The 27692-nt window shown below is 36.5% G+C and overlaps 2 protein-coding genes across 2 annotated transcripts; one reads left to right on the top strand and one right to left on the bottom strand.

Moving 5' to 3' along the window:
- Positions 1–28: 28 nt before the first annotated feature.
- LOC145777747 (fibrinogen-like protein 1) lies at positions 29–8820 on the bottom strand. Its single transcript, XM_082589192.1, has 9 exons — positions 8662–8820; positions 7622–7735; positions 6383–6484; positions 5672–5737; positions 4548–4693; positions 3996–4092; positions 1998–2094; positions 1492–1644; positions 29–371 (listed from the first exon to the last, which is right to left on the bottom strand). The coding sequence occupies exons 1-9, from the start codon at positions 8789–8791 to the stop codon at positions 230–232; spliced, it is 1047 nt and encodes a 348-aa protein (XP_082445318.1). The 5' UTR covers positions 8792–8820; the 3' UTR covers positions 29–229.
- Positions 8821–12500: 3680 nt separating this feature from the next.
- Positions 12501–22243, top strand: LOC145776812 (uncharacterized). The gene is made up of 9 exons (XM_082588032.1): positions 12501–12547; positions 14768–14833; positions 15081–15222; positions 15686–15843; positions 16566–16647; positions 17224–17280; positions 17843–17976; positions 20044–20194; positions 22085–22243. Exons 1-9 carry the CDS (start codon positions 12501–12503, stop codon positions 22241–22243), a joined length of 996 nt encoding a protein of 331 aa, XP_082444158.1.
- The last annotated feature ends 5449 nt before the right edge of the window (positions 22244–27692 follow it).

The following is a 27692-nucleotide window of genomic DNA, read 5'->3' as shown; positions in this document are numbered from 1 at the left end:
GTTTACATCGCATTAGCGTCATTAGACAGAGATCGCTTTGAATAAACTGTCCATTCGATTAAATGGAATTGTCTAGTTGCCTGACATACAACAATGATTTATTTTCAAATCCACAATGTCTGAAAGTGCATTGATTTTTTTACCTTTAAAAACAAGAAAAGTCCATGTCGATCGTTGTCCAAATGTAAAAACTTTGCAAGGTAAAAGCTGTCGTTTTGTTATAAATTGTTTAATCACACAGAAGTTTCATCGTAGAGGACATTTTTCTGGAAAAGTTCCAGACGATTGAACCGAGTTTACAGTTTAAGCAAGATTTCCGGCAAGCATTGAACCACCAGCCTCCTTCGTTAGTTGTAGCGCAATTTCTTCTGCTGTAAAAATAGCAAAATCATTGACTGAAGAATTTATTTCTTATCATGATGATATAGCGATGAATTAGAGCTAGAGAGAGACCGAAAAGAAGATGACGGGATGACATTGAATAAAAGATTGGTATCACCTAGATGAGAACATCACCAAAACACATATCAAAGATGTTATTGAAACAGCAACAAATCTAAAATAGCAATAAGCGGGACATGTAGCAAGAATAACTGACAACAGGTGGGCCAAAATAACCACAGAGTGGACACTAAAAGATGCGAAAACAACTGAAGGATGACTGCAAAGAAGATGACGGGATGATATTGAAGAAAAGATTGGTATCGTCTGGATGGAAGCGTATGTGGAGACCATCTGCCAGCAGTGGCATGACTGGCTGATGATGGTGACAGTGATGGCAACTCCTTGTTCCGTGTTTTGAGAAACAGACCGCAAATCATTTCGTCAACGAATGGAGGGGAAGACCCGCAAGCCTTAAATGTTCTTTTTAGTTCAGTTTTATGTTTTGTTTCCGACCTTCAAAGGCAAAGTATTATTTGCCAGAACATTGCACAAAAAGATGAAAACGGCAAACACCAAGACCGAATACGTTCTAGACCTCTGCTATGTTTGGCACATATTGTTTTTTTGTTTCATTGTGATGGTCAGAAATAAAAAACAAACTAAACCGAACACAAACCTTAAAGCGTACTGAAAACAAAATAAAAACATAAAACAGAAATGATTTACTTAAATACAGGGATTCGGAACGGTTGCAACACCTTAAAATAAAACCAAGACCGACTGCTTTCTAATAGCCTGTCAATATAGTTGGGTAGACGCCTCAATCTAGAGTGGTAAAAAGGATTGACACTCAGTCGCATATGGTTGAAAGAAGAAGAAAAAATAGAACAATGGGTCTATTAATTGTATTCAAGAAGCTCCAACGTTATACATAGACTAGCCATGTCATGTGTGTTATAACTATGACATAGCTCATACAAATGTATAAACACCATTATTAGAGCCTATGAAAGTATTGTACAAAGCAAAATATCATGTCGAAATTGTTACTAAAACAAAAAAAGAAACGTTTTGACAAAAAAAGTGGCAAATTATAAAATGTCTTACTGGTTATCGTTGTCTCTGTCTTTGGTGGTAAACAGCATGTTGTTATGGGGAGTTCCTGGGACAGCACTTTCAATTAGTCCATCGCCGGCTGTACCACTGTATCCTCTCACATGCAGCCTGTAATTGTCGTTCTCACCCTGGATACTGAATGTCCTAAATTAGATAGGCTTAGGTTAAGCTGCAATGCCTAACGATAAACTGTGAAGCCTTATAATCATCAACACTGTATAACTATATGACTAATGGTAGCCTACAGTTGATTGGGTTTTAAAAAAGAAAAACTTAGTTGGTGTTATTTTTAGAAAAGTTAAAGTTATATCCAACCACTAAACGTTTCCACAAAATCTCAAAATAAAATTTTAAGTGACAGATTCTTTAAAAACAAATTAACCGTTAACAAACATTCTTTAAAAACAAAACAAAAACTCAAACCAACCGCATAGCTTGAGAGCGTTATATCTTTATAAGTGTACAGTGCAATGCAAGAGCCTTGAAGTGTTTATTACCTGTACACCGCATATTGTTTACTTGTTAATGAAGTCCAAACATCAACACGCAGTTTACAGTTCCGATTCTTTGTTAGTTGGTGAATGTGTTCAAGCCCTTAATAACAATAATAATCATATTTTAATTTGCGTCCATTGCGACCACAGATGCGATACAACAGACAAGGTGACGTAGTAGTCTTCTAGTCAGCTGCTCCCATTATTTCAGCATATCATTAAATGTCTTTGCCGAGACGCAGCCGTGTGCTCTTGAGCGGTGTCGAACCCACAGCCTCTCGATCGTTGCGCAGACGTTCGCACCACTTAGCTACGCAGTTCTTGCCACAAAAATTAATAGTGAGAATGCAGCCGATTCACGTGTTTGCCTGAAAGTGTGTCAACAATAAGTTCTCTACCAAGACCTCTGTGCTTCTGATAACAGTTGATCGAAAGCGTTTTTAAGCATCGGTCATAGGCTACCTTTTCACCACCATGCTACTCAGCCACATTTATACCATGCACAAAATATTTATTGCAAAACCATTATGTAAAGTTGTACATACCGCAAATAGCCTATGCGATATCTAGTAGCGAATTTAGGAGAAAAATTGGAGGGGCACCAGAGATTCAACGAAGAAAAATTGCAAGACAAATTGAACAAGGTAAAGGATGGGGTTAAATTGAATGTTGAATTGAAACGAGGTCGATTGCTAAATTGCTAAATTTTCCAGCTAAATTGATAGAATATCTCACGCCCAAAAAGATTTGACATCGTTCGCATTGTTTTGGTCGCTGTTTGTGCATGTTTAGGTCCAATTATGAGTTTTTGATCAAGGCACACACTTTTGTGTTTGACCAAATTTATCAACTTTGCATTGAGCTTCTGTAGACGTTTGAGTTACAATTTTTGTTTCCAATTCAAGTTATATTTTAAATAATTTTTCTTAATTTTTTTTTTAACTTTTAATGTTGTTTTTAATTAAAATTTCAAAAATCTGACGAGAGGGTTTTTTCATTCCTCCATAGTTGACAAAGCACATTTCTCTTCATATTTCTACACTTATGGCGAGATATGTCAATCTAAGCAGATGAGTGATGTGTTTATTTTGAAATATTAGAAAGTTTTTTTTTAGTATGTGAGGGCATGTAAAATATTTATAACTTACCCATGGCTACAAAGAGATACGGCTGGATTTTTATAGGCCTATCCTGCAAACGTTTCCAGATTTTGCCAAATTTTGACAACTATCTGAATGAAATTTTCTAAAAACAATGTTTTAACGTTTTTGTCACTGTTTTCCTCAGGTGACCAATTGGGTTTGAAATCAGGTAGTCGGACAACTCAGCAAGTGCTTCAACTCAGCATGTACGTTTCAGCAACTGCCCAAGTCAGCAAAAAAAATTTTCATCTACAGTAGAATCGGATGTGCTTGGTCATCGCTTGTCAAACTCATTTATCTGACTCGTGATATTCCAAGTTATGGCTTACTCAATTGTTACTTGCTCAGTTTTATCATTTACCAACTTCAGCCGATGGCTGAAATGTTGTGAGCTCAGCTGTCACTTGCTCAGTTGTCACTTGCTCAGTTCACAATTGCTGACTTGTAGGAGGCTCACCCTCCCTGACCGTCTACGTGATTATGTTTTAATGTGCAAAGTGCTGAAATAGCATTACGGTAGTCGGACCACTCGGCATGCGACAACTCAGCAAGTGCTTCAGGTCAGCATGTACATTTCAGCTACTGCCCAAGTCAGTAGCCTAAATGAAATTTTCATGTAGAATCGAACTTGCTTGGTCATCGCTTGCTAAACTTAATTTGCTGACTTGTTACATGCCAACTATCGGCTTGCAGTTTGTACTTGCTTAGGTTCATCATTTACCTATTTCAGCCACTTGCTGACATGTTGCTAGCCCAGTTGTCAGTTACTCAACTGCAATGTGCTAAGTTCACAACTGCTGAGTTATGGGATACCGTTATTATAACGGATTCCAAAAATGTTAGTTTTTTTTTGTTTTACCGAGCCAGAAACTCCCATTCAAGTTCCCAAACCCACGCCGATACATGGCCCAATTTCGATTGAAGTTTTCTCTGGTACTTGAACGCTTTTGGAACACCTAGACACAAAGTATTTGATTAATATTTCTGTAGGTGAAATTAAAGTGTTTACTGAAAGTATTTAATCAGGTGAAAAAGAAATGGTTTGAAGCGCCGATATGGCTTGTGTTGAAACGTCTAGCGACGTTGAAACAATGTAAAACTGGTAAGAAAACTCTTACAAGCAGAAAAATGGTTTTATTTTACTTCAACAACCAGTTAATCAAGCGGTGGTGGTGGTCCCATACTCAGTTGCTAAGCTTCAGGGTATGAAAAGGTTAGGTTCTCATCACACTATAGGGCAGACATTCAACACTAGTGAGTATAGGATGGCCGATTCCTTTATCTCGGCGCCTTTTTTTCAGGAATTACGCCCACCCAATTCATTACACCCTGCGACATCCCACGGTTAGTAGCAATAACGTAAACCCCTCAAAATATCTGCAAATTACATGAGCAATCTCTAACTACTCACAGTCCATCCCTCTGACCCTTCCATGTCACAATATACAGGAACTATGCTTCCGTCGATTGTTACGTTATAAACGCCATCTCTAGATACTCCGGCTGCGTTGAGGTCATGACAATCTCTATCTGAGGAATCTCTGGATGGATTGAGATCTGGTAAAAGTAACAGACAATCGGTAGCATATTGTTCTTTTGAGGCTGATGCTGTGATAGCTCAATGTTATATTTTAAATTGTTAAAGTTAAACATTTATGTGTTTAACACACACAAAGAAACAGAACCAGCCTGCATTGCTACAGTAGGCAACTGATGCTAGAATAACAATGAAACAGAGTATACTGTAGGCAAAGTCCTATGCTCGACTAAATTTTGGGTTTGGTAACAAAATTTGCTACAACTATCGCAACAAAAGCGGCTCCAGCATTGAGAAAACTAAAGCAGCAAATGAAACCAAGAAAGTCATTTGCACACACTGCCCACGATCTCCTGGCAATCTTTGTTGGATGCTCTAGTACACAGTGGTCTCATGCGGCAGATGTGGAACATGGTGAGGTAGAAAATCTCAAAGCCTGCTTACTGATGTATGGGTCGTTTCGGTGCAGATGAGTTACGTTTTACTGCATAACTGCACACACAACCAACTCTTTGTATTCGGCTTTCGCACAAGCGAGAGTCGTGGTAAAGTGCTGTTTTTTCGACCATCTTCTCATTAGGAATTATAAACATCCAGGTTATTACACCCTGATGTGAGGTGAAAGGTATCTTGCAACAACCAACTTAATCCAGGTGTCGAACAAAAATTGCATGATTAAACATTGTGCTCCTCATCCGCATTGTTATCCGTCACCGGAAAATAACTATGGGTGGAGGCAAAAATCCAGGCAAAGATTTGACAATATTGCACAAAAGCTTTCTGAGTAATCAAGGCAAGGAATATAACTATTGCATAAACCGACAAAGAAAGTGGTTTGAATGTTCAACTCAGAAGCAAATTGCAAAATTTGAAATAGGTTAAACCGTTCTGTATTGCAAGCGTGAAGGCTTGCTTGAACAAGCTTTGCAAAACAAGAATTATACTCTATTCATCATCTGATGCAGGTGTTGTGTACTTGCAACATTAATTTATCTTACCTTGCATCTCGTTTCCATCTACTACTCTAATCATGGAAATGTTGTTTTGGACTTGAGATAAAATGCCTAAAAATATTTCAAATGCTACATCATGAGCGATAATGAAGGTATCCTGAATTGAGATTATGAAACAAAATAAGTTGAGAAAAATGTTGGTAGAAGTCCGAGGATAATGTCACGTGTGCTTGGTAAAACAAAGCTGAAGCGCCTTACAAACTTATGACTCTCAATTCTCGTTTATGGAGTTCTCAATTTTGGACAAACCTAGGCTAGATTGTTGCTTGCGCATGCAAACATGCAAAAGTTTTAGCCTGATTTTATGCACAAAGAAAACTCATGATCATCAACCAGCGCTGGTTCGTCTCTCGAGGTGTGCGCTTGAGCAAGGCATTTTAAAGACAGGTATTCTATTCAACGGCATCCAGTGAATGACATAATTTACAAACAACAACACTTTAACAATCGGAAACTTCACTCTGTCAATCTTAGTGATCTAGATTGCGTCACTGGTTCAAAGACTCTACAAGTATGTAAAATGCTAGAAATAAGCTTCAAAAGAAGCTTTTTTTAGTCTAAAGATAAAAATTTAATCACTCAATCATTATATTAATGTCTAGACTTCGCCTGGATGCAAGAAGAAAGTAAACATTATGTTACAGTACAGTCTCCTTGTCTAAACATTCGTAGACTGCATTTGGCATAAAGATTTACCGTCCAAGTTGGCAAGTCGATCTATTATTTGTGCAGTTTGTACCCTGAGTTGTAAAACTTGGTTCCCATTTCTCCTTCGCTTTGTTTTTTCCTCACGGAGCTCTGAAATGCTCATAAAATAAACAACTTTGCTTTGTTATAAAAACAACATAAAAGCATTATCTACGATTTCGTTGGCTGCCAGCGATAGCGGGATATGATTAAATCTATTAGCAATATGGATTCTCAGATGAAAATATATAATTATTTTCGCCACATTTAAGCTCATGTTTGATGTTTTTAATTTAGATTAAGTGGATGGGAATGCAAGGAAGCACATCTTCGTGTTGACCTTCAAACATGCCTTTTATAAAAGCAGGCAAGCGCTTTGGGTAATTGTCGAACTGATGTCCATTCTAACGTCGTGCTGGCTCTTTCACGGGATGGCCAAGTATCAGAATAGTTGTCATATATTTGGTTGGTTTGGTTTTAAATTTTATCCTTGGACTGACAAAGCCTTGATCGGTTATTCCTGGTAGTTTCGCTTATTTGTAGAGGCTCTTGACGCAAGGCCGGTTACCGAGATTAACAGAGTGAAGTGGAAGTGTTTTTGCCGGGGAATTATTCCATTCACTAGGAGCCGCTGAATGGAGAGCAGTCCTGAAATGCTTTGCTCAAGCGCACACCCCGAGAGCCGAACCAGCGCCTCGTGATCTTGAGTCGAGCGCGTATCCACTGAACAAACGGGACGGACATTTATCATTCAATTTAATTTGACTTTCTTCATCTGAATTCGAAAGAAACGATGGTGTAAAAATAGAATACAGAAACAATACGATGAAGATCTAAGGTGTATATGTCTGAGAACACAATTAGCCACGCCACCAAACATAACTGTTCAAACAAGGAAATGTTCGTTTCTAGCACTGGTTGCAACGTTCATTTGATGAAATTGAAAGTAAAAGCAACAACAAACAGGATGGTTTATTGCTTCAGTGACGTTATGAACCAGGGCTAGAAATGGTAATTGTCCTGATGAACACCAAAACTTTTCAGTATTCAATGAAATGTTGATAAGTGGAGAGTTGAAAGTTGAGAGAATCGATAAACAGAAGAATAGATAAATGCCAAGGCATGCACAAAAGAACAACAATTCCGGTGCAGTTTATAACTTTCACAACAGATAAAAATAACAATATTCAGTGTACAATCTATTAACTTGTTTATGCAGCCTACAATTTGATGTTACGTGCTGAATACCGCGTTGGAGGCCAGTGACTTGGTTTTCCAAGCGGGTCACCTTCCGTTCCAATCCGGATATCACAATTGAGTTATTTTCATTTTGACCCCTTTCTCCCTTCTCTCCTACGTCACCTGAATATCAAGTTTAATCTTAATAAAGTAAATTTACTGAAGAAAAACATGCTGCCACAACACATTGCAGTTTAGCCTACTGACAATTGTAAATACGGTTTTTGTTGTTAAAAGTCCCATATAACAAATCAGGCGTTTTTTGTATAAAAACGCCTGTAAAAAAACGCCTGATTTGCTATCTGGGAGTTGTGCTGCAAATACTGTAGATCGTACATATAGCCTACAAGCAGAAACTAGGGACTCAACTACGGTGGAGGTTCACGAACAGCAGCACCTTTATGAAAGATGCTGCTTCTCCGAAAAGCAATGCATTTCACACCCTATAAAGGACTGTGTAAAGTGAAAAGCATTTTGAAAGATTTTACTTTGACTGAATTTTTTTTTACTTTTACAACTGTCTGGCTAAGCTAATGGCAGAGACGTTTAGGATAAATATTTTTCGAAAGGAAACACCACAGGAGAAATCAAACGGCACGTACAAAGTCGTACAGTTTGTTTGTTTTTTACCAAAAAAGGTGCACAAAACCTCTGCCCGTTATACATCAACAATTGTCATACATTAGTCATTCTATACTTTATCACGTTGATCACAGAGCTGGTTTGTTGTGGTGGCTTAGAAATGTGATTGCAGGCAAACAACATGCATTTGATATTCCAACTCTCATCTAATCTACAATCTCTTGTGACTAATTTAGATTCATTAAGCGGAATCGCATATTTTAAATTGTATACTGTACATAAGAAAAGTGATGATAACTTTTATGATGCTGTGTTGCAGACATCAGGGCATGTTTTGCACGGTGGCCTACTTGCTTGTTTGTTATGGAGGATGTTCACATCCAGCAATATGAAATAAGAATTATTTTACGAACTATTTCACCATTTTCGAAAGGTAAAAGCTACACTTTTATTATTAAATACCTTACCTTTAGGCCCCGCCACACCTCGTTTTCCAGGGGGCCCAGGATACCCCCTAACGAAATCGTCATCATCAGGGCCAGAGCCACAAGTCAAAGTGACTTGCCTGGAACATTTCGCTTGTGGCCATGCAACCATCAATAAAAGAATGAAATTTTTCTGTATCATTTTTTACGACTACACCAAGCTGCAAATTAAAAAAACCAAACAAAAAAAAAAACACAAAAAAAAACAACCTTCGGCCACAAGACAGAAAATTTACTTTAGTTATCTGTTTTACCTGTTGTATCAACTAGGCCTACTAAAGGCTAAGTTATAGCGACTATAGAAAATTTTCTGACTAGCTTATGTGAAGATACAGAATACAGTATGTAGGCTATCATGTCCATCAAGCGTAGACCTTACAAGACATGCTGAAGCTTTAACCAAGAGCTTTTTGTATCATGGAAAGTTTCAGAAAAATTCTGACCACACTAGTTTTCTAACCTGGGATTTTATTGACTTTCTTTCCTGATGTTTAAAGTCTACAAGTTACAACTCGGTTAAGATTTACCATTACAGCTAAACATACAATCTAGGTCTGTAGAAAATAAAACCACTGTAGGACGATGTGCTAGATGCCTAAACAAGCTAAGTTGTAGATTCAATACCGTAAGAATATCATCAGTTAAGCGATAATTACTTTAATTTACTTAATATCAAAAAAGCAAAGGAGCTAGGTCCGCGGACCCCAGGTTGGGAACTACTGACTTAGAGTCAAAAGATAGATCTACAATTTTTTTCTGAGATTTGCAAGAGAGGTGCTCGGTACTATTTTTGCATTGCAAATGGGTTCTGGATCCAATCTAAATTAGTATTGTCCAATTCTAGATAAAAATACTTTTTAAACTCTTTCAATTCAGTCTTGATAAGTGTCGGTAACCAGAAGCTTAATAACGTATGATTCCACGCCATTGTTAGCCAAAAACTTTTCAGTAAATGAGAATATTTCATATAAATCATTTTCAATCTTTTGTTTCTAGGTATTTAATTTTTTGATGAACGCTCCAACTTTAGATTTTAATGTAAAAACATAAATGTTTTCTCCTTGGAAAGACAAATTAAATTCGTTCCCCTATTTCAAGCAAACTTGACAAATAGCATAATTTGAAAAGCCTTTTTAAAAACGTCTTTATCAAAACGGCGGACAAAGTCAAACTTTTTTCGGTTGGAAAAATCACGACTTAATATTTTAACACTAATAACTTTTTAAAGCATTGGCTTTAGTTTTGAAATCCACGTTTACAATGCAGCAAAGAAGGATTTAAACTCCTATTCCATATTTCACTATATAAATTTACATAATACGGGTAGCCTATTGAGTGCACGACTCTTAATAAAGTTAATAACTTTTAAAGCATCTTGCACATAAGTGTTAATATGCAGTGCTTTGTGCAAAATTTGTATACTTTCTGCGACCCCCAAAGTTCGTTACACGACCCCTCAAGGGGTCGCGACCCCCAGTTTGGGAAGCCCTGCTATATATTATATACCGTATGGTGTTAATGTTCTTAATTTTGGGTCTTTTGTTTAAATGTTTGGGTGGCAGCTGACTTTGGTGACCTTTTGGTCTTTCGCTGCCATCCTTGTTGTGCGAATTATTTGTGTTTATTGTCTTTTTGCTTTTTGTGTCTTTCGTTTTCGCCAACAAAACAAAAAAATAAACTGAACTGAACTAACAAAAAATTTAACGAGACATATCACATATACTGTACAGGAATTTTACAAAAGTCACATACAGTCACCATCTTCTCAGCCTTGTGCTGACGGCCGGGAAGCACGCTTCTTCTTCACAGTCACATACACTATTAACATCCGTGCTCTATAACCATGCTACAGCTAATGTGGTTCCATTTTATGGTAAACCAAGACGTTGTGAACACAGGTCTAATCACTCTTCAGTATAATCTGTGAATCGAAGCTAATTATTCTGTGCTAACTATACATTTTTTCTGCTGTTTGTTATCTTCTGCCCTTTAGGCAAAAGCTGTTTTTGGTATACGTATGACCCTTCAGGCTGGAAATATTTTAAGATCAAAACTTCTATTATTTCAGACTTTGCAATACCAAGAAGTAAACACTAAATGCACTACTATTTAAGCGGGAATAGTTAAAAACGAGTTATCAGTTTGTAAATGACAACAGTGTGCTACGTGTTCTACTGCACTTTTGACTTTTCCAAATTTTGTTTGCGATTTAAAATAGGCTACGGTAAAAAAGTATGATACCGAGTATTGTACAAGGTAACAAATACTTAATATTTGTGGTTTTCTCTTCAGCGTCGATTGGTGCTTATCCAAGGAACTACTCACACCACGAGGTCATCAGGGAATTCGATGGACACTTGATTATAGGCTATCTTTAACAAGTTCGTTGGCTATATAGGCTACGCAAAATATGCTGCCAATCAGACACATATCAACCTGCAAAACTTGAGCATACTAATCAACGCTAACGACATCATTTTTATCTAAGGCAGTGGTTCCCAACCTAGGGTCCGCGGACCTCTTGGGGGTCCGTGAGAAAGCATTTGGGAGTCCGTGATTACCTTGATGAATTTTGGAGAAAAAAAATGAAAAGCTATCTTTTCACTTTTATTTCGCTCATTAAATTTGCTTACGTTGAAAAAGTTTCTGCATTGCGCTTTGGGTCACCTTAATATTCAAATACTGAAGACATTTCTTAAACAATTCATTTATTTTCTTATTTGAGCTACTGTTTATCCTGATATTTGCCGCAGGAGTCATAGCGGCAATGCAATGTGACATAGTACAGTAGTTGAATAGCATAATTATTACAATAGTCAATAGTATGTTAAGTGAGTTTCATGCAAAATTTAGGTAGGGGTCCGCAGAATTAATAATTTGTCTAAAGGAGTCCGTGAAAACAAAAAGGTTGGGAACCACTGATCTAAGGGAACTATATCTGTCAAATAACATAAAAAGCCATTGAACCGGTAAAAAACAAAGCATGAAAAGTATATAGAAAAATATTTGGGGGACTTCATTCCAGAAAAACTTTCGTCAAGAAAGGCACATTCAGATATTCTGCTTGCCTTTCTTCACTCCCTCCATGTGACAACAAATGTGACGTTTTTGCTAAGTTTTATTACGCAATATGACGGTATGGACAGCCTTTCCGAGGATAAGGTAAAAAAAGGTGGTCTAAAACTTGATTCCAAGAGTTCGGAGATGAAAAGATAAGGTTTGCATTACAGTCGTGGCCAAAAGTTTAAGACCAAACCGCAAATTTCGAGAAAATCAGTTCTCCGTCCTATTTCTTGTCGTTTTTTCACTTATTTCTTGCTAACTGTATATATGACAAAGTAATAAGCATTTATATTGTATTTTGCATCAAAGTCTCAAATTTTTAACATTTGGTGTGTCCTCCTTTCGCTTTGATGACGGCCTTGATTCGTCTGGGCATACTTTCAATTAAATTTTTGCAAAGTTCCTCAGGAATTTCACGGATCCAGACTAATTTGGTTACTTCAAGTAGGGAGGATTACTCGAGAGATGTTTTTCAGCAACATTACTCTTGAGAAAAGTCCAAAAGTTTTCAATAGGGTTAAGATTGGGACTGTTCCCCGGCCACTGCAGAAGAGTGATTTTCTTAGACCTAAAAAACTCTGCTACTGTCTTTAAACGATGGCATAGGGCTCCATCTTGCACCAAAATTGTACACTCGTGCACCGACATGTGCACTATTGTGCAGTTGTAGCTTCTCTTTCATTAAGTTCAAGTATTTCTGGCCGTTCATCGTGGTTCCTGGTTTTAGAAAAATGAGTTTGGCTGTACTTTTGGTCGAAATGGCTCCCCATATCATCACACCTGGTGGATGTTCATCGTTTGCCGGGTATACTTTTCATCATATTGTGTTCCTGAGGGTCGACGAACATTTCTTTTTCTTGCACCAAACTGTTGGACACTTGATTCGTTCGAAAATTAAACTTTAGACCATTGGGCAGAAGTCCAGCCTTTGTGCTGCAACGCAAACAGGAGGCCCTTCTTCTTCATCGCCGGTGTAAGCCTCGGTTTTCTTGCTGGTTTTCGTGACTTCAGACCAAACTCTACAACTAATCGGCGGCTAACAGTCCTCCTGCTGACTGGAATACCGGCTTCATTCAAATCGGCTCTGATTTGTTTGGTTAAACATGTTGGAGACTTCACCACTTGCCTTTTCATGAAGATGTCAGATCTAGGAGTTGTTTTTCAAGGACAACCACTGCGTTTTGCATCAGCATAAGTTCCTGATTTCTTAAATTTCACAATTGCCTGATGCACAAAAGTTTTTCTAAATTCAAGCTGATCACCAATTTGATGTTCTGTGTAGCCTTTCCTGCGGAGAACAACAATTTGACATCGCTGAACCTCCGAAAGGGAGCACATTTTGCCCATTTTGGGCAGATAAGTAATACAAAAAAGTGATCTCCACTGGCTAATATTCAATTGATATTTGCTCTATAACGACTGATTACATCAGATTTCGACCAAGAATAAAGATGGTGCAACTTAAACAATATCTGATGCAGAATTATGGCGTTATACAAAAAACGTCATAAATCAAGTCTGGTCTTAAACTTTTGGCCACGACTGTATACTTGGATTTTCGACCATCCAAATTATTACACCATGGAAAGAGATGAGCGGTGTGTTTTCAACAACCAGCTTCTACCAGGAGTCGAACCAAGATTGCATGATTGAAAAGCGTACCACTACATTAAAAAACATCAGCTGATAAAAATAGCTGGAGAAAAATAACATGCACATGAAGCAGAATTAAAGGCCGGTTCTTTAAAGTCTTTGACCTGGCTATGTTTATTGTGTTCTTCTCGCCGTGTCAATTATTTTGTACTCGTGCGTTGTTGATCAAAATAAAACAGTTCATCACCGTTGTTTTGTTGACCGCTTTATGGCAGTACAACAGTGGTGTTAACTGATAGCTATCATGCTGTAATACCTCACGATGCGTGAGCATAAATTATGTATCTCATGTCTAAACACAGTTGCAAACACTTTGTTGCTACTAATTTCGCTTGGATAGGCATAGACAGCCAAGATGTTTCTGCAGACAGGTTTTAACATAGATTTTTACAAAAATTATAAAAGATTTAGGCCTATGTTTTACTTGTTATGAAGATCATGGGTTAAATAAATTGAATGGACCCAAGATGGTAGCAGTTTAGATGTTCGTGCTGTTTCAAGTTTGTTGTTAAAATTGAATGTCACACACTACCGTAGAAGGGTATTGAAAAGGAAATACGTCACTTGCAAAGTGTTTAATTTCCTTAAAACGTTTGGTGGTTGTAAAATTGAAATGAAGTTTGATATTTTGTAACGAAAGTTCCATATGCTATTGCATTTTTGAGCTAATGCATATAATAAATCTGGAATATAATTTTCAAGTAGGCATGTTTTATTAGTCACCATCTGGGGTCACAACATTTTGTTTACTCATACTCAGTGTAAATAAAAATTGATTACCTTTTAAATGATGATTTGCATATTAGATTTATATTTCGTACAACGTTTGGACTGTAGTTTTTGTTCAAACAGGTAAAATTATAATTTTTACAAAGTTTCGATATTACCAGGTGCTTTTATAGAAAACACAGATTTTTTTAGAAGAAATTAGAAAGTTATTTAAAATATTCGATAAATTCCCATCTGAATAAAGAAAATGCAACAAAGTCTAACTGTTGTTACGACTCCGCCAGAGTAAGTTTAGAAGTAGCTTATGGGTATGGTTCTTTTTTAATTTGTGCTTCTAAAGTACATATAATACCGCAGTAAACAAGGAATTTTGGGCCAACATTGGAAATTGGCTGCAGCATCGGCTATACGTTGTGGCCACTGTCGCGCAGACGTGTTATACATCATTTTCTTTACCTGACCAACGTTGGTGGCCAAATTCTGGTCGACGTTGGCCAAAGGTATGTTCCAACATCGGCCAGACGTAATGCCAGCGTTGGTCGTTTAACTCTAATGTTGCAGCATACAAATATTCAAAGTGTTAAAAAAGATATTTGCATATTTAAATCGTTTGATTTAAATTTCACAATTTTTGAATTTTCAGTTTGCAGCCACTGAACGGAGAGATCACACATCAAAAAGAAGCCAATGACAAATCAAATAGAAGGCGGTAAGAAAAATAAGTTGGCTGCTGATTATTTTGAGAACATTTTGTCAGTACTTGTGTTGATTTATCACCACTGGTGTAATAAGAAATAGATTCTTATTTTCACTCACAGGCTTAAAAAAGGAACAATTATACTTTCTTCGTCTATAGATTCAATTAAAAAGCAGTTTTTGAGTTTATTCAAAGATTTATTGGACCTTTATTAAAAAGAAAAAACAAAAAAAACATGACAAATGATATGTATAAACAGGCCAAGCCGTGCAAAATCACAACTACTAGAACGAAGGAAGAAGTCATCAATGAACAGAGTGCCTGATGAGAATCAAAATCTGGAAGACACAGTGTTCGGTATCAACACCAGCTTTCTGTTGGTTATGATTGGACTTTTGAAGGTGAATTTACAAAAACAATTAAAATACAATAAACGCATACTTATGTATTGTTGAAATATTTAATTTTTTTTTATGATTTCTTTGTCAACCCAAAAAGAAAGAGTAGAGTCCATACATTGCTAAAACATGTAACCAACAATTCTGGCAAAGTTGATCATAAGCTTAGCAAATTGAAATTTTCTTTTGTGTTGGCAAGGTTCACAACAATAACCACTGTAATATGGGAGTCACTTATTTCATGTAAACATTAGCGGAATTTCCAGCAAATAACTAGGTTATATTGTTTGGTTTACAGTTTGGCTTTAGTTCCACTTTCTAAAGTGTGCCCTTTGTTTTTGAGCCAATTTGTGGTACTGTAGTAGTAAGCCTAATGGTAGGCTACCGTGAGAGTTTTGATGGTTAATTGCATCATAAGCGACCTGGTCTTCTTTTGCTCGTAGTTGACACTCATTCTGTTTTACAGCTTTTCCTTATTGTTCCATTGTTTATTCTTGGGATGATCCTTGTATCAATGAAATCTTCTGGAAAACAAGAGTTACTCAGCACAGAGGATTCCTCCATAGCTGAAGGCACAACAACATTAGCAACAAGCTACACAAACTCAACAACAACACCTGATAGGTTAGCTTCAACCAGATCCAATGAAGGATGAAGATTTCTTGGTTAAGTTTCATAAAAAAAAATGTGAAACTGGAATGAAGCCCTATCAGTCTATTATCATATTAAGTATCATCTGTAAAAATTTCTGATTGAATCTAGGCTTGTGTTTGGTAGCAAAGGAGTTAGATGAAGTGGAATGCGACAAAAAATCTTAGATTGGATTGTTGCCGCCAAGATATTATCATGGACTTCTAAATAGTAGCATCTGAACTGGAAACTCAGTGGGCAACAGTAGGCAAAACAGTTGGTACAACAGTTGACCAACAGTGGGCCAACAGCCAAGTAACTAACCCTGTTGGCCCAGTGTTGGCCAACTGTTGTACCAACTGTTTGGCCTACTGTTGCCCACTGAGTTTCCAGTCCAGATGCTACTATTTAGAAGTCCATGATATTATCCACCGTTGGATGCACCAACCGAGGATTATTTTCAGATTAGGCTAATCTTCGGATTAACTAACTTGTGCTGCAGGTTGTGTATTTGTATAAACCAACCGTAGTCTATTCGTTAAAAACATCGATTACTGATCCGCAGATGAACTTTGCACAAACCGATTTTCAATTAATTAATCTGACGATTAACTTCATCTTTTGCTTAAATAATTCAATGTTGGTGCCACCAACCCTTAGTGCATATCTTAAAATCATGTTTTATGATATTTTGTCACACACTGATTTTTATGTAGTGGGACCACATATCCCTCCAAGGACGCGAGATTGTTTTATCAAGGAAACGACAGTATGGCACCACTGTGGACAGCAGCGGTGGTGAGTACGCTACTTCTTTTCATGCGAGTTTTTGGGTGTGCTTTTCAGCTCTTTCATTTTTTGTGATAAACGTGTGGGGGATAAAAAAGATAGTAGGCTACTATCTACAGTGCATCTGGCAATATACCAGCACGTAATGTGAACGGAAAAAGGTGGCAAAGGCAAAAATGGAAAGGGCAAAGCTGCGTTGATGCAATTAAACCTTAGGAAGCATTGATAAAACAAGTAGCCTATTAAGATTGAAATGTACAAAGTTACTTGAAGCAAACTGTTTTCAACAAAAATTATTTTCAAAAGTGAAAGACGAATAAGTCGATCAAACATGATTGTTTTTGTTCATTTTTAGTTAAACAAGGTCAACCCTAGGTCGATGCAAGCCGTAACAAAATTTTAAGGGAGTAAAAGCAACTGTTGGTCTACTAACGCCATTCAATATGAGTTACAATGGTTTAACTGTCAAACCGCAGTGTAATAGCCGCAAGTGGCCGATGTGTTAAACTTTGAAATCATTATGTGAACAGTACTAACATTTAAAATAACACTATTTCAATTTGAAATGTTAAACGCTAATTGCAGCTTGCTCTGTCTGGAGGAATGGATTTCTTTGCATCGTTTGGTAGGCAGGCGAACACGGTAAGGTGCTAGAAATTCTATGAAAATCTTTATGCAACTGCCATTTGAAATTACCATCTTAAGTTGTTATTTTCGAAACTAAAACTTTTGTTTCTTCCAACATAGTCAATTCAATTTGAAAATAAATGCAACTTTGAAATGTACAGCATCATAGCATAGCAGATATAAATTTTAACATATGTACGCCTCGATAGCTCAGCTGGTTAGCGCGTGACTTCGTGAACAAAGCAGCTTCAACATCAAGCGGCGCTGGTTCGACTCTCGGGGTATGCGCTTGAGCAACGCATATTTAGGACTGATCTCCATTCAGCGGCACCTAATGGATGGAATAATTCCCCGGCAAAAAGACTTTAACAATCGGAAACTTCACTCTGTCAATCTCGGTAACCAGCCCTGCGTCAAGAGCCTCTACAGTCTACACAAGTATGCGAAACTACCAGGAATAACCTATCAAGGCGTTGTCAGTCCAAGGATAAAGATTCAAAACCAACCAACCAACAAAAATCAGATTGCAAACATCCAACCACAAGACTTCTGATGACTTATTTATATTTGTCTGCAGATTGTGGGGTACATGCTAGCCTCTACGTTTGCATTCGTGTCATGCATTCTGTGCATCGAGTACGACAGACTGGAAATAAATAACATTAGCAGTTTGCCAATAGCCAATGAGTTTCTCGAACTTCACTACAATTTGTAAGTAACTCTCTGAAACAAAGCATATTTTCTCCAAAGTTGCTAGATTTAAACGTTAAGAACAAAAAATGTTTCACTTTTTTGCATTATCATGTGGACAAACTACAAAGAAAAGCTCAATTAAGCTAAAATCGAACATTAACTTTTATTGTACATACTGTTGTATATTAGGCTTATTTTGTAAAAAATATGCTTCTCTAGCAAGCTCAGTGTATAGGTTTAATCGTTGTGGCATCTTCTACACTTCAAGGAACTTTTTGGAAAATTCTAACTTGCTGTTGTAAAAAATCTGATTCCATTGTGTAGTTTTTGAACAAAGATAGGTATGCAGTTTATACTGTAATCAAAAATATCTTTCTAGCTGGACTACATTCCAGTATACGTCAAACAAATACATTAGTTCACTTGTTATGGGCAAGTGAACAAAGACTAAATCAATCGTTTTTTACATTGATTTAACGTCTGCCGACGTTGAATCAATGTAAAAAACGGTTAATTTGCTGTTTGGGTGTGTATCCATAAACGGCCACTGGTCAGACGACAACCTGAATAAATTTTCAGGTTACTGAAAGGTTTCTTGCAAAACTGAAGACACGATGCAAGTTTAGGCTAACGCTTGTTTGAAACATTGCTAGTTAGCTGTTGTGCGTACGGTAACTAAAGCATCTATTCCATAAATTATTTAAAAGCAACTTCATCAAAAAACAATGAGGTTGAGGACGATCAATATCAACAACGAACTTACGCTTATATGACGGGCGTCATAGCTTACTTACCCACACATCTATCAGGCGTCTAGTAAAAGAAACAAAATCAATAGTAAATCATAAAGCAAAGTCCAAAATCAAAAAGTAAACTGGTTAGCGTGTAGCCTTATCAAAGCATTAAGTAAAGTATTTTTCAAAATTGGTTTTTAATTTCTATTGAGACATTTTTTAACGTATGTGTCCTTTATTTCTCTACCAAGGAGACACAAAAACAATGTTGTATGCTTTCAGTCAGTCATTGTTCTTATTCGGATGCAAAACAAAACGTAGATAAAAAAGAAAACAAAAAACTACAGTTATTTTAATCAGGAGTCATATTGTGATGTAGTGGCGGCCACAACTTTCTTTCGCTGAAAAGTGCATTGATGTTGATTCCTCAATATCCTTCAGTCATCAAGCACAAGGTCCACAGGATCTTTCTTGACTTTGCTTTCCATAAACGTTTTGTTTGGCAACATAGGCTAGTGACTTTTACATTTCACCTATCTTTATTATAAACGTTTCAACGTCGGGCTTTTTTAGGCCGATAAACGAGGTTGTAATGACACAAACAAATTTCAAATTTCAAAAGCAGTTCTCAAAAGTTCACAAAAGCATTTCAAATAACAGAAGCAGTTCTCCAATTGTGTTGCCATTGAAAATTATGAGAATGAATAATACCTTTTTTGTCGTATTCTAGCTTACGTCCGGCAGTTGATGATTTAGATTAAGTGGACGGAAAGGCAAGGAAGCCAATCTTCGCGTCCAACTTCAGACATGCCTTTAAGGTTTCTGCCAAACACACAGCCACATGCTCTTGAACGGTGTCGAACCGGCGCCCTTTCGATTGCCGTTCCAGGGCTCTCGCCACTCCGCTATGCAGCCGACAAACAAGCAAAATACCTGAAGTAATACATGATCATTGATCATGCAAAAACAAATAATCAAGCACGTTAACGTCAGTTTTAGAATAGAGACTTTTGAAGTATTGTTTACTGATAGGCCTAAATTTTCAATCCCAAATATTTCAACCTGAGATAATATTTCACATAATGAAGAGCCCAAAATGTAGATACTAAACTTATACCGAGCAAACGTTTCGAAAACTATACTGTCTTCATCTTTAGTGCTATACTGTAAATGTGTAAAATTACATTAAAAATACATTTAAAAATTACGATAAAGACAGTATAGTTTTCGAAATACTTGCTAAACATGAATATGGTATGTAGCTTGCATTCTAGTTTATTTTTAAATCAGGTTATTCTGGCGTTCCAACCATTTTGCTCCTGAGATGATACTTCCAACGTTGCTTTTGCAGATATCTTTCTTGCATTGTGTTCGCATCAATAGGTGTCGCCATTGGTCTTCTCAGCATAGTTGTAGGCACTCGCATGGCGGCGCTAGAGCAACTACGTCTGTACATGGAACGAGACGGATTGAAAGCTGTTCTCCATACCAACACAGGGATGGTAAGTTAATTCATGGAAGTGGTTACTTTTAAAATACTTTTAATGGGGCTATTCAAAGAACTTTTCCATGAAAAAATTTCAGTTGAAGCAAAATGTTATTTAAACAAACCAAAAACTAGTTTTTGGTTTGATAGATGACGGGTAGGATCGTTGGGACAACCGCGCTTAACGTTTTAAAGTTATTATAGCGCAAAACATTTGTACAATAATAAGTTATAATAGTAATAATACTGTTCATGCATGTATAAAATTTGGAGAGGAAAGGGGAGTGAAAGGTTATTTTTAAATTAAATAGAATATCGCCCCTAGTGAAACCAGGGTTTAATTTTTGCTATTTCACAACTCTTTGGCTCCCACTGATTTTGTAACCTTTCAACTCAACATTATTTCACATTTTATCTTTTTCTTGGTTTTGTTCAAAATTAATCAAGACAGTTCAGGTGTTCCCCAGCTCTAGTCGATAAATGTCTTGTTGACATGCTGATGTGTGTCTGGCTTGCATTACGCAAACAACTGAATTTATACACGACATTAGAACATAGAGCAAAGGGCGTAGGCGACTTTAGTTGGAAATATCTGCCTACTTTGAATTTTCTATATACAGGGTAAATGTTACAATCGAATTTCTTTTTAACAATTTTTGCTAAATTTTTTAAAAATCTGACCGAATCTTTTCTTAAAAATGGTACATCAAAAAGTTGCTACAATCGTCTTCTTCGGGTATATCTTCCGGTTTTGTATTAAAAAAAGTTTTCAACATTTTATCAAAAAAATATGACAGCTATCCATTTAAATGTAGCATATTTTTCAACTTATTAGTTTCATTGTGGAACAATAAGTCCCTCGAACAAACCAAACGGACACGAGATAAAAGACATAAATTTAATCCAGATTTCCACTTATTTGGGAAAAATGTGTTGTAATAAGTAAGCCAGTGTTGGTGGGTTTTCGCCAGATTTGTGTGTCAAACGAATCATGATTTATTTTTACTTCAACATCTAAAAAGGCAATAGTGCTATCAGATTTTTCAACCGTAAATTTGATATTTTGATGTTGAGCAGTAAAAAGGTTTAAAACTGCGAACAAGACTGATCGTTGTCAAAAATTGCAAAAATATCGTCAACATAACGTACATACAATTTTGGGTAAAAGTCACAAAGCACTTCAAACATTTTCGTTTCAAAGTGCGCTAAAAATAAGTTGGACCAAGTGGAGAACCTATGGTGAAGCCATCGATCTGTTTAAACAAGCGATTATTAAACATAAACATATCTTCAGTGGCCAGATTTAACAATTTTATGAAATCCTTTTTTTCAATGAGTGGTCGATGCGGTTGGTTGTCATGAAAAATGTGATCAGAAATAATATTGATGGTTTCTCGTAGCGACACGTCAGTAACTAGCAATGTCACATCGAAACTCACCATAACACTTAGAGTAGGCCTACATTTAAAATCCTTCAGTTTTTCCATGAATTGTTTAGTCGAATTTAGCATGTAAGTGTTGGAAATATACGGCTTTATGACATTGTCCAGAAATTTTGCCAGTTGATATTCCGGAGTGCCAACCATCGAAACGACCAGTCTCGTGTGATTGCCTGGCTTATGTACTTTGATCAAACCATATAATTTTCCCGGGCAACTTCCAGTCGGGATCAGAGATTTATTATGGCTTTGTAATGGCCTTTTAATGTAACAAAGCAATTAATACCAGGCAAACACCGAAGCCATAAAGTTGCAATAATAGAAGAAAAAAGGTTCAATTCTAAAAGATTTAAACATTGATGAAATGAAAAAACGTAATTTACCTAAATTGTTAAAGTTATAAACATAACTTTAAAACATGAAAAAACTGCTATTTAAAAAAGCCTATCATAGCAAATTTGTTACAGATACCAAGAGCAATAGCAACAATTAGACGCAAGCTGAGTTTATCTTTTCCCGAAGGTGATGATTTAATGGAATCCACGAGTGATGTCGATTCTTCATCCAGCACAAATGAAATGATGAAGGAAAAAAGAAGCAAAGCCAAACGAAATGAAGTCTACTAACAGTTTGAAACTCAATAATCTACAACATGGTTTTATAGGCCATAAAACCACAAAGGGTTCACGCGACACTTGTTCAAAAAGCCAAAGTCCAAAAAAGTCCAAGTCAAAGAAGTCCAAAAAGGGGAAAATTTCAATTACTGATAAAAGTTTTTCGAATAAGCCTTTACGGGTTAATTTTATTACGCAAGGTCAAGAGCATAATATAGAAATATTAACTTCTCTCGTTTGACTTGTAGTAGCTTAGATTAGCAATGCCTCCTCGTGCAGCCAAGATACGGTAGTTGGGTCAACAACAACAACAACATTAACAACCTTGAAGCAAACGGAAAATAACAACAAGGAGAGAATAATATTTGAATAAATGTGAAGTTTTTGAGTTTCCAAACACATGTAGCAGTGTCGTTGTGTGGCGTTAAACTTTTAACCAGTGTTGCCCTGTTTCTCCGTAGCACCATTTTGATGAAGCAATCTTGACGCGACTTCAAATTTTGGTTATCCGCTTGTATATGTTGCTATCCACTTCAACATAAGCAATACTTCTACATAACATGCTTCAATGTTTTCAGATATGTTCAGCTGGTTGACAACCATTGTTACCAAACACTGGACTATACAAACAATGCAAAAATAAACGATGCAAACTAAAACTGAATCTAAGTCACCTTACTGGAATGATGGTGACCAGATTTGGATCAATTACATAGTTTCAGTTCAATAATTACCTTACAAATACATTGTTCTGACATTTTAAAATTGCAACTACTTTCAAATGTAATTAATTACAAGTTTCGATTACAAAGATTAAGTATTTCAATATTTATGTACATCGGTATTATAAAGTTTGATCATATCAAGGACAGTAAAATTGCATTTGAAAAAATTAGATAGCGAAAATTGTTTATGTTCAGTATGTTCTTTTGCGGTATAAAAGTAACCAGCTGTGGAAAAAAGTCTTTCTGCTGGGGCTGATGTTTAATTTAGCCTAAAATGTAATTGTAAATGCAATTGTAATTTAGATTAAATTGTTTTGAAATTACAATTATTACACAACATTCAACAACAAAGAGTCTCTATTTCAATTATAACTGCAGTTACAGTACATGAAAATGTGTGATTAATTACATGTAATTGGTCCAACTCTGATCGTGACACAAGGTAGGACACGGTGAGGTGTTAACTGTGTTACTAACATTTGTGTTCACGACTTGTACAAAGCAGTAGTATACTATGGTGCAACATCCTACCACTTTTACGTCTCCCTTGAAAATTATTTACGCCCCTTAAGGGGGAGCCCCCAGTTTATAAGAACGACTGTAGGAGAGTACGCGTTCATTTATTGTTTTTCGTCTACAACTTTTGTAGTAGGCCACCTGGTAGCCTACTAATATTTGTCACTAGGCTATACCACAGACATGAAGTTATTTGCAAACTTTTATATTGTACAAATCCACAAAATAGAAGTAGTGAGTAGTACAGTACAATAATCTCTAAAAAAACACTGGTTGCAATTTCTGTTCTTCTCTATTCAGCTAAAAGGCCACTTATTTAAGGATGATTGAAAATTTGTATTTACTCTTTTATGGGTGCTTATGTTTTATTTTATACTGTAAGTATAGTCAATATTAAAAGGCCTTTTGTAAACAAAAGTGATATTAGCTTTCTTTGCTATTAAAATTTATGCAAAGCAATATGGCAGAGAAAATAGGCTACATCAAATTCAACTACTCTACTCTCTAAAAGTTTCTATAGCCTGCTTCACCCTAACTTGGGAACTGGGATCATCAGAAGATCCTTATGCAAGTAGAATTTTATTATAGAAAATAAATTCTATCACAGAAAATATAATGACTGAAGTTATTTCACTGGTATTGTAGGATCTGAAAGTAGGCTTTATATCTAGGGCTTAGACTTAGTAGTCTAATGAATAAAAGATGAAATCAGCGAAAAGCGTCGTTCTTCTGTTTCCCAATTTCAGAATGACCATCTCTGCAATTATAATAAAGACCATACTGTGCAGTATATGTTTTTAAGCTGTATGTAGCTGTCTCGACTTAATTTGGGCAATTTCAAAAATCTCATAAATTTGGGTATTTTTTCTGCCTTCCGAAATGTTTCAGTCCCATATGGCAATAGTATTGTCTAATTAAAAATTGTCACAGTTTTTGTGAAGCTTGTTGGCAAACCTGTGTGTTTTAAATGGTAAGATATTTGGTAATAATGTTAGAATACTCAGTGGCTGTATTTTTTGTCGTATCCAGGCTGGTGGTTGAAGATTTAGATTAAGTGGACGGGAAGGCTCGGAAGCCAATCTTCATGTCCACCTTCAGGCATGCCTTTAAGTGTCCTGCCAAAGACACAGCTGCATGTTCATGAACGGAGTCGAACCGGCGCCCTTTCGATTGCCGTTTTAGCGCTCTCACCACTCGGCTATGCAGCCGACAGTGGTTGTATTGATTTCGCATGTCTAAGCAATCGCCTGCATGAAAGAGCCAGTGCTCCGAAACTGGTGTGTTTCAAAACTATGCTAGTTTTGTTAGGGAATAATTGTAATCTGAACACCCTACGCAATACGCTATTCTCCGCTATACGTCGCCATACGAACATCATTCGACACAGTATTCAACTTCATGCAAGAACTACCAAGATTTTTTACAACTGTAACGGCAAAGTTAGTAAATAATTCTCTCATACAGGCCTGTATAAGAGCCTGCAGGGTTACACAGACTCCAGAACTAATAGTAAGTAACATCAGAGAACGTAAAAACGACGTGTGCAAAGCTCGTATGAGGTACACAACTTAAAACAATCAAGCGATCACTTATGGCCGCTGTTTCAAAATACCGATTTCATTTATTGCGTACAAAATGTTATAGCAGTTAGCATGGGTTTTTTAAGCTTGGAATTCAAAATGCTTTTCAAACTCTATGCATTTGCTCCGATGACAAAACAATTTGTTAAAAGCCAAATCATTTATAAATATACATGATTAATATTATACAAACAATTTTCCATGCTAGGAAATCGTTGCTTTTTGATGATGGTGATAATTAGGCGAAGAATGGTTTATATTTGATGTTACTATGGTATCCTTCATTGGTGCTGAGGTTTGCGAGTTGGTTGTTTGCTTTTGAACAAACTTTCTGCTATTGTTGACAGACAGATGCTTGGGTTGTATTGTTATGATGGTTTGGCTATATTACTGAAGTTATCTAGCTCAAAAGTAGACCGTTTGCTAAAAAAATGATGTTTAATCATTCAAACAACATTGCTTCAGTATTACTGCTGAAACTGGTCTTATTGAAATTGATTTTCTTGATGTGATTTTAAATCTATTGCTGTTGCTCGGATTTGGTGCGTTGTTAAGGATGCTGATGGTCGTAAAGGAACGCCCTGCATGAGTTCAGCTCATCATGAACAATAGCAAGACAAGCAAAGAAAATCCAATACAAACAAATCATACCACAAACAAAGCCATTTCAAAACACACCAAGCCTTGCGAGACCAACAAAACCCGTCTTGTGGAAATAGGCTACCAGTCAAAATGGCATGAAGATATAAACTGATCTTTGTAAACTTTAGATCTGTATGCAGACTTTCTTTTGAATAATCAGATATATACGTCACAGTATACGTCACAGATATAATAATCAGTGAATTGTGTTCCGCTTAGTCGTAGCGTAGATCGTGAGCTGGCATACACGTAAGCTCATACAGTAGGCTATGTGCAGTTAGTGTTTTTGAATGTAGTCCATAAAAAACTATCAAAATAACTTACAGTATGTAGGCAAGTAAAACATGCTAAGAAATGACACGAGGGTCAGCCAATCACCGAAAACATTGATTGATGAAATAACATCTGCTCCGATTGCGTTGTGATAGTTAGACCTGCTTAGATGAAGGTTCCTGCAAAAGAATAGCCTACAAGAACCAGCAAGCCAGTGGATGTGTTTTTCTTTGAGTACATTAGCTTATGCTGAAAAGCCATCAAAAGCCAAAAATAAATACACTAAATAGTGTTGTTGTTACTGTAAAAATTATAAGTTAATTGAAAAAAGCAATGCTCCTCTGGGTAAAGTATTTAAACGACGTTTTTAACCTCTGCCTTTCTTCTTCTGTAATTTTCAAACAAATTTGGGACGACAGCAAGAAGCAACAAATAATTGCTTTATTCATCTAAGGATTGACCCTGTCGCATTCAAAAGTAAAATAACTTATTTTTTGTAAAAGTCACACAAAAAATGTTATTAAAGCAAATTGCATTCGCCGATGTACATAATGTAACAGCAGTCGAAAAGACCGTTTAGTATTTACAGGTGGTAACATAATACTAAACAAACTAACTATAGAATAGCTGTTACATCGATGTTACAAAAAAAATCTCATCAATGCAAACTTTAATAAAAAAGAATTGAAAGTTGTGGAAGCTATCAGTCTACACTTCCAAATGAAAGAAATAGCATTTACTTGAAAATGAAAAATGGTTAAAGATTTCCAGAAAAAGAATTTTAAGAGTGGCGATTTCAACAAAACACAATGATAAGTAAGTCAAGATAAATACGACTTTGCAAATACATAAAGTGCTTTCTGTGGTTTAGAGAGATGATCGCCCCGATAGACCTCCTCCCCTGGATCCTCCACTGTCTCTTACAACACCTAGTAGTAGGCTAGCTCATTTATATCTGTTATTTGCAGAATCTTTAAAATTCAAGCAAAGTTTTATAATCACACGTATCAATTCAACGATCATGAAAGGTTACATTAAGGTATTCATTTGTTTGGTATTCGCTTGTTCCTTGTTTATTGCGATGTCACTCATAGATGAGAGCAACTACTGCAGCTGGTGGTCAAGCAGAAGAGTTGTTACAAAAACATTTGGAGTTTTTCAGTTACCGATCAGCGAAAACATAGCAGTGAAAACGAAATCCAACAAAGATGCACCACAAATTAACTTGTCAGGTATGCTTTCGAATTTTTTTGAATTTTCTTTGATGAATTTTTTTATTGATGAATTTTTTTTTGAATTTTTGAATTTTAAATGCTTTTCGAATTTTTTAAATGGCTGAGTGGTGAGAGCGCCTGCGTGAGACTCAAAAGGACACCGGTTCGACACCGCTTCAGAACATGCGACTTTGTCTTGGCAAGACACATAATGCCACGCCAAAAATAATTGAAAGCAACTGCCTTGATGTAAGTGTTCCCTGGTTTAGGCCTATGTGTTGTGCTGCACTCGTGAATCGTTTTGTATTGTACGTTGCTGCAATGGGTGCAAAATATAGCATAATGATGACGACATCAGCTTTTTTGCCATTGTCTGTACAGGAGTATAAGTAATTCCATGCAAAACTGCAGGTAATGACAAGATAATTTGATTGTTTAGAAATTTATTTGCATCATTTAGTGCAAACACGTGGATAAGCCGTATAACAGACATCGAATAACTGCCTACCAT

The sequence above is a fragment of the Aplidium turbinatum genome, chromosome 9, assembly GCF_918807975.1.
Source record: "Aplidium turbinatum chromosome 9, kaAplTurb1.1, whole genome shotgun sequence".
NCBI classification, from domain to species: Eukaryota; Metazoa; Chordata; class Ascidiacea; order Aplousobranchia; family Polyclinidae; genus Aplidium; species Aplidium turbinatum.
Note: the sequence above shows the minus strand (reverse complement) of the source record. Positions and strands in the feature narration are given on the sequence as shown.

Bases quoted from the DNA above. Each gene is read 5' to 3' on its own strand.
- LOC145777747 (XM_082589192.1), bottom strand. From the start codon at position 8,791: ATGGTTGCATGGCCACAAGCGAAATGTTCCAGGCAAGTCACTTTGACT. The intron at 4,694-5,671 runs GTAAGATAAATT...TACTTTTACCAG, and splicing joins AGATGGAAACGAGATGCAAG to ATCTCAATCCATCCAGAGAT. The intron at 2,095-3,995 runs GTAAAACAAAAA...ATTGTTATTAAG, and splicing joins GAATGGGAGTTTCTGGCTCG to GGCTTGAACACATTCACCAA.
- LOC145776812 (XM_082588032.1), top strand. From the start codon at position 12,501: ATGGCTCCCCATATCATCACACCTGGTGGATGTTCATCGTTTGCCGG. The intron at 15,223-15,685 runs GTGAATTTACAA...TCTGTTTTACAG, and splicing joins TTATGATTGGACTTTTGAAG to CTTTTCCTTATTGTTCCATT. The intron at 15,844-16,565 runs GTTAGCTTCAAC...ATTTTTATGTAG, and splicing joins TCAACAACAACACCTGATAG to TGGGACCACATATCCCTCCA.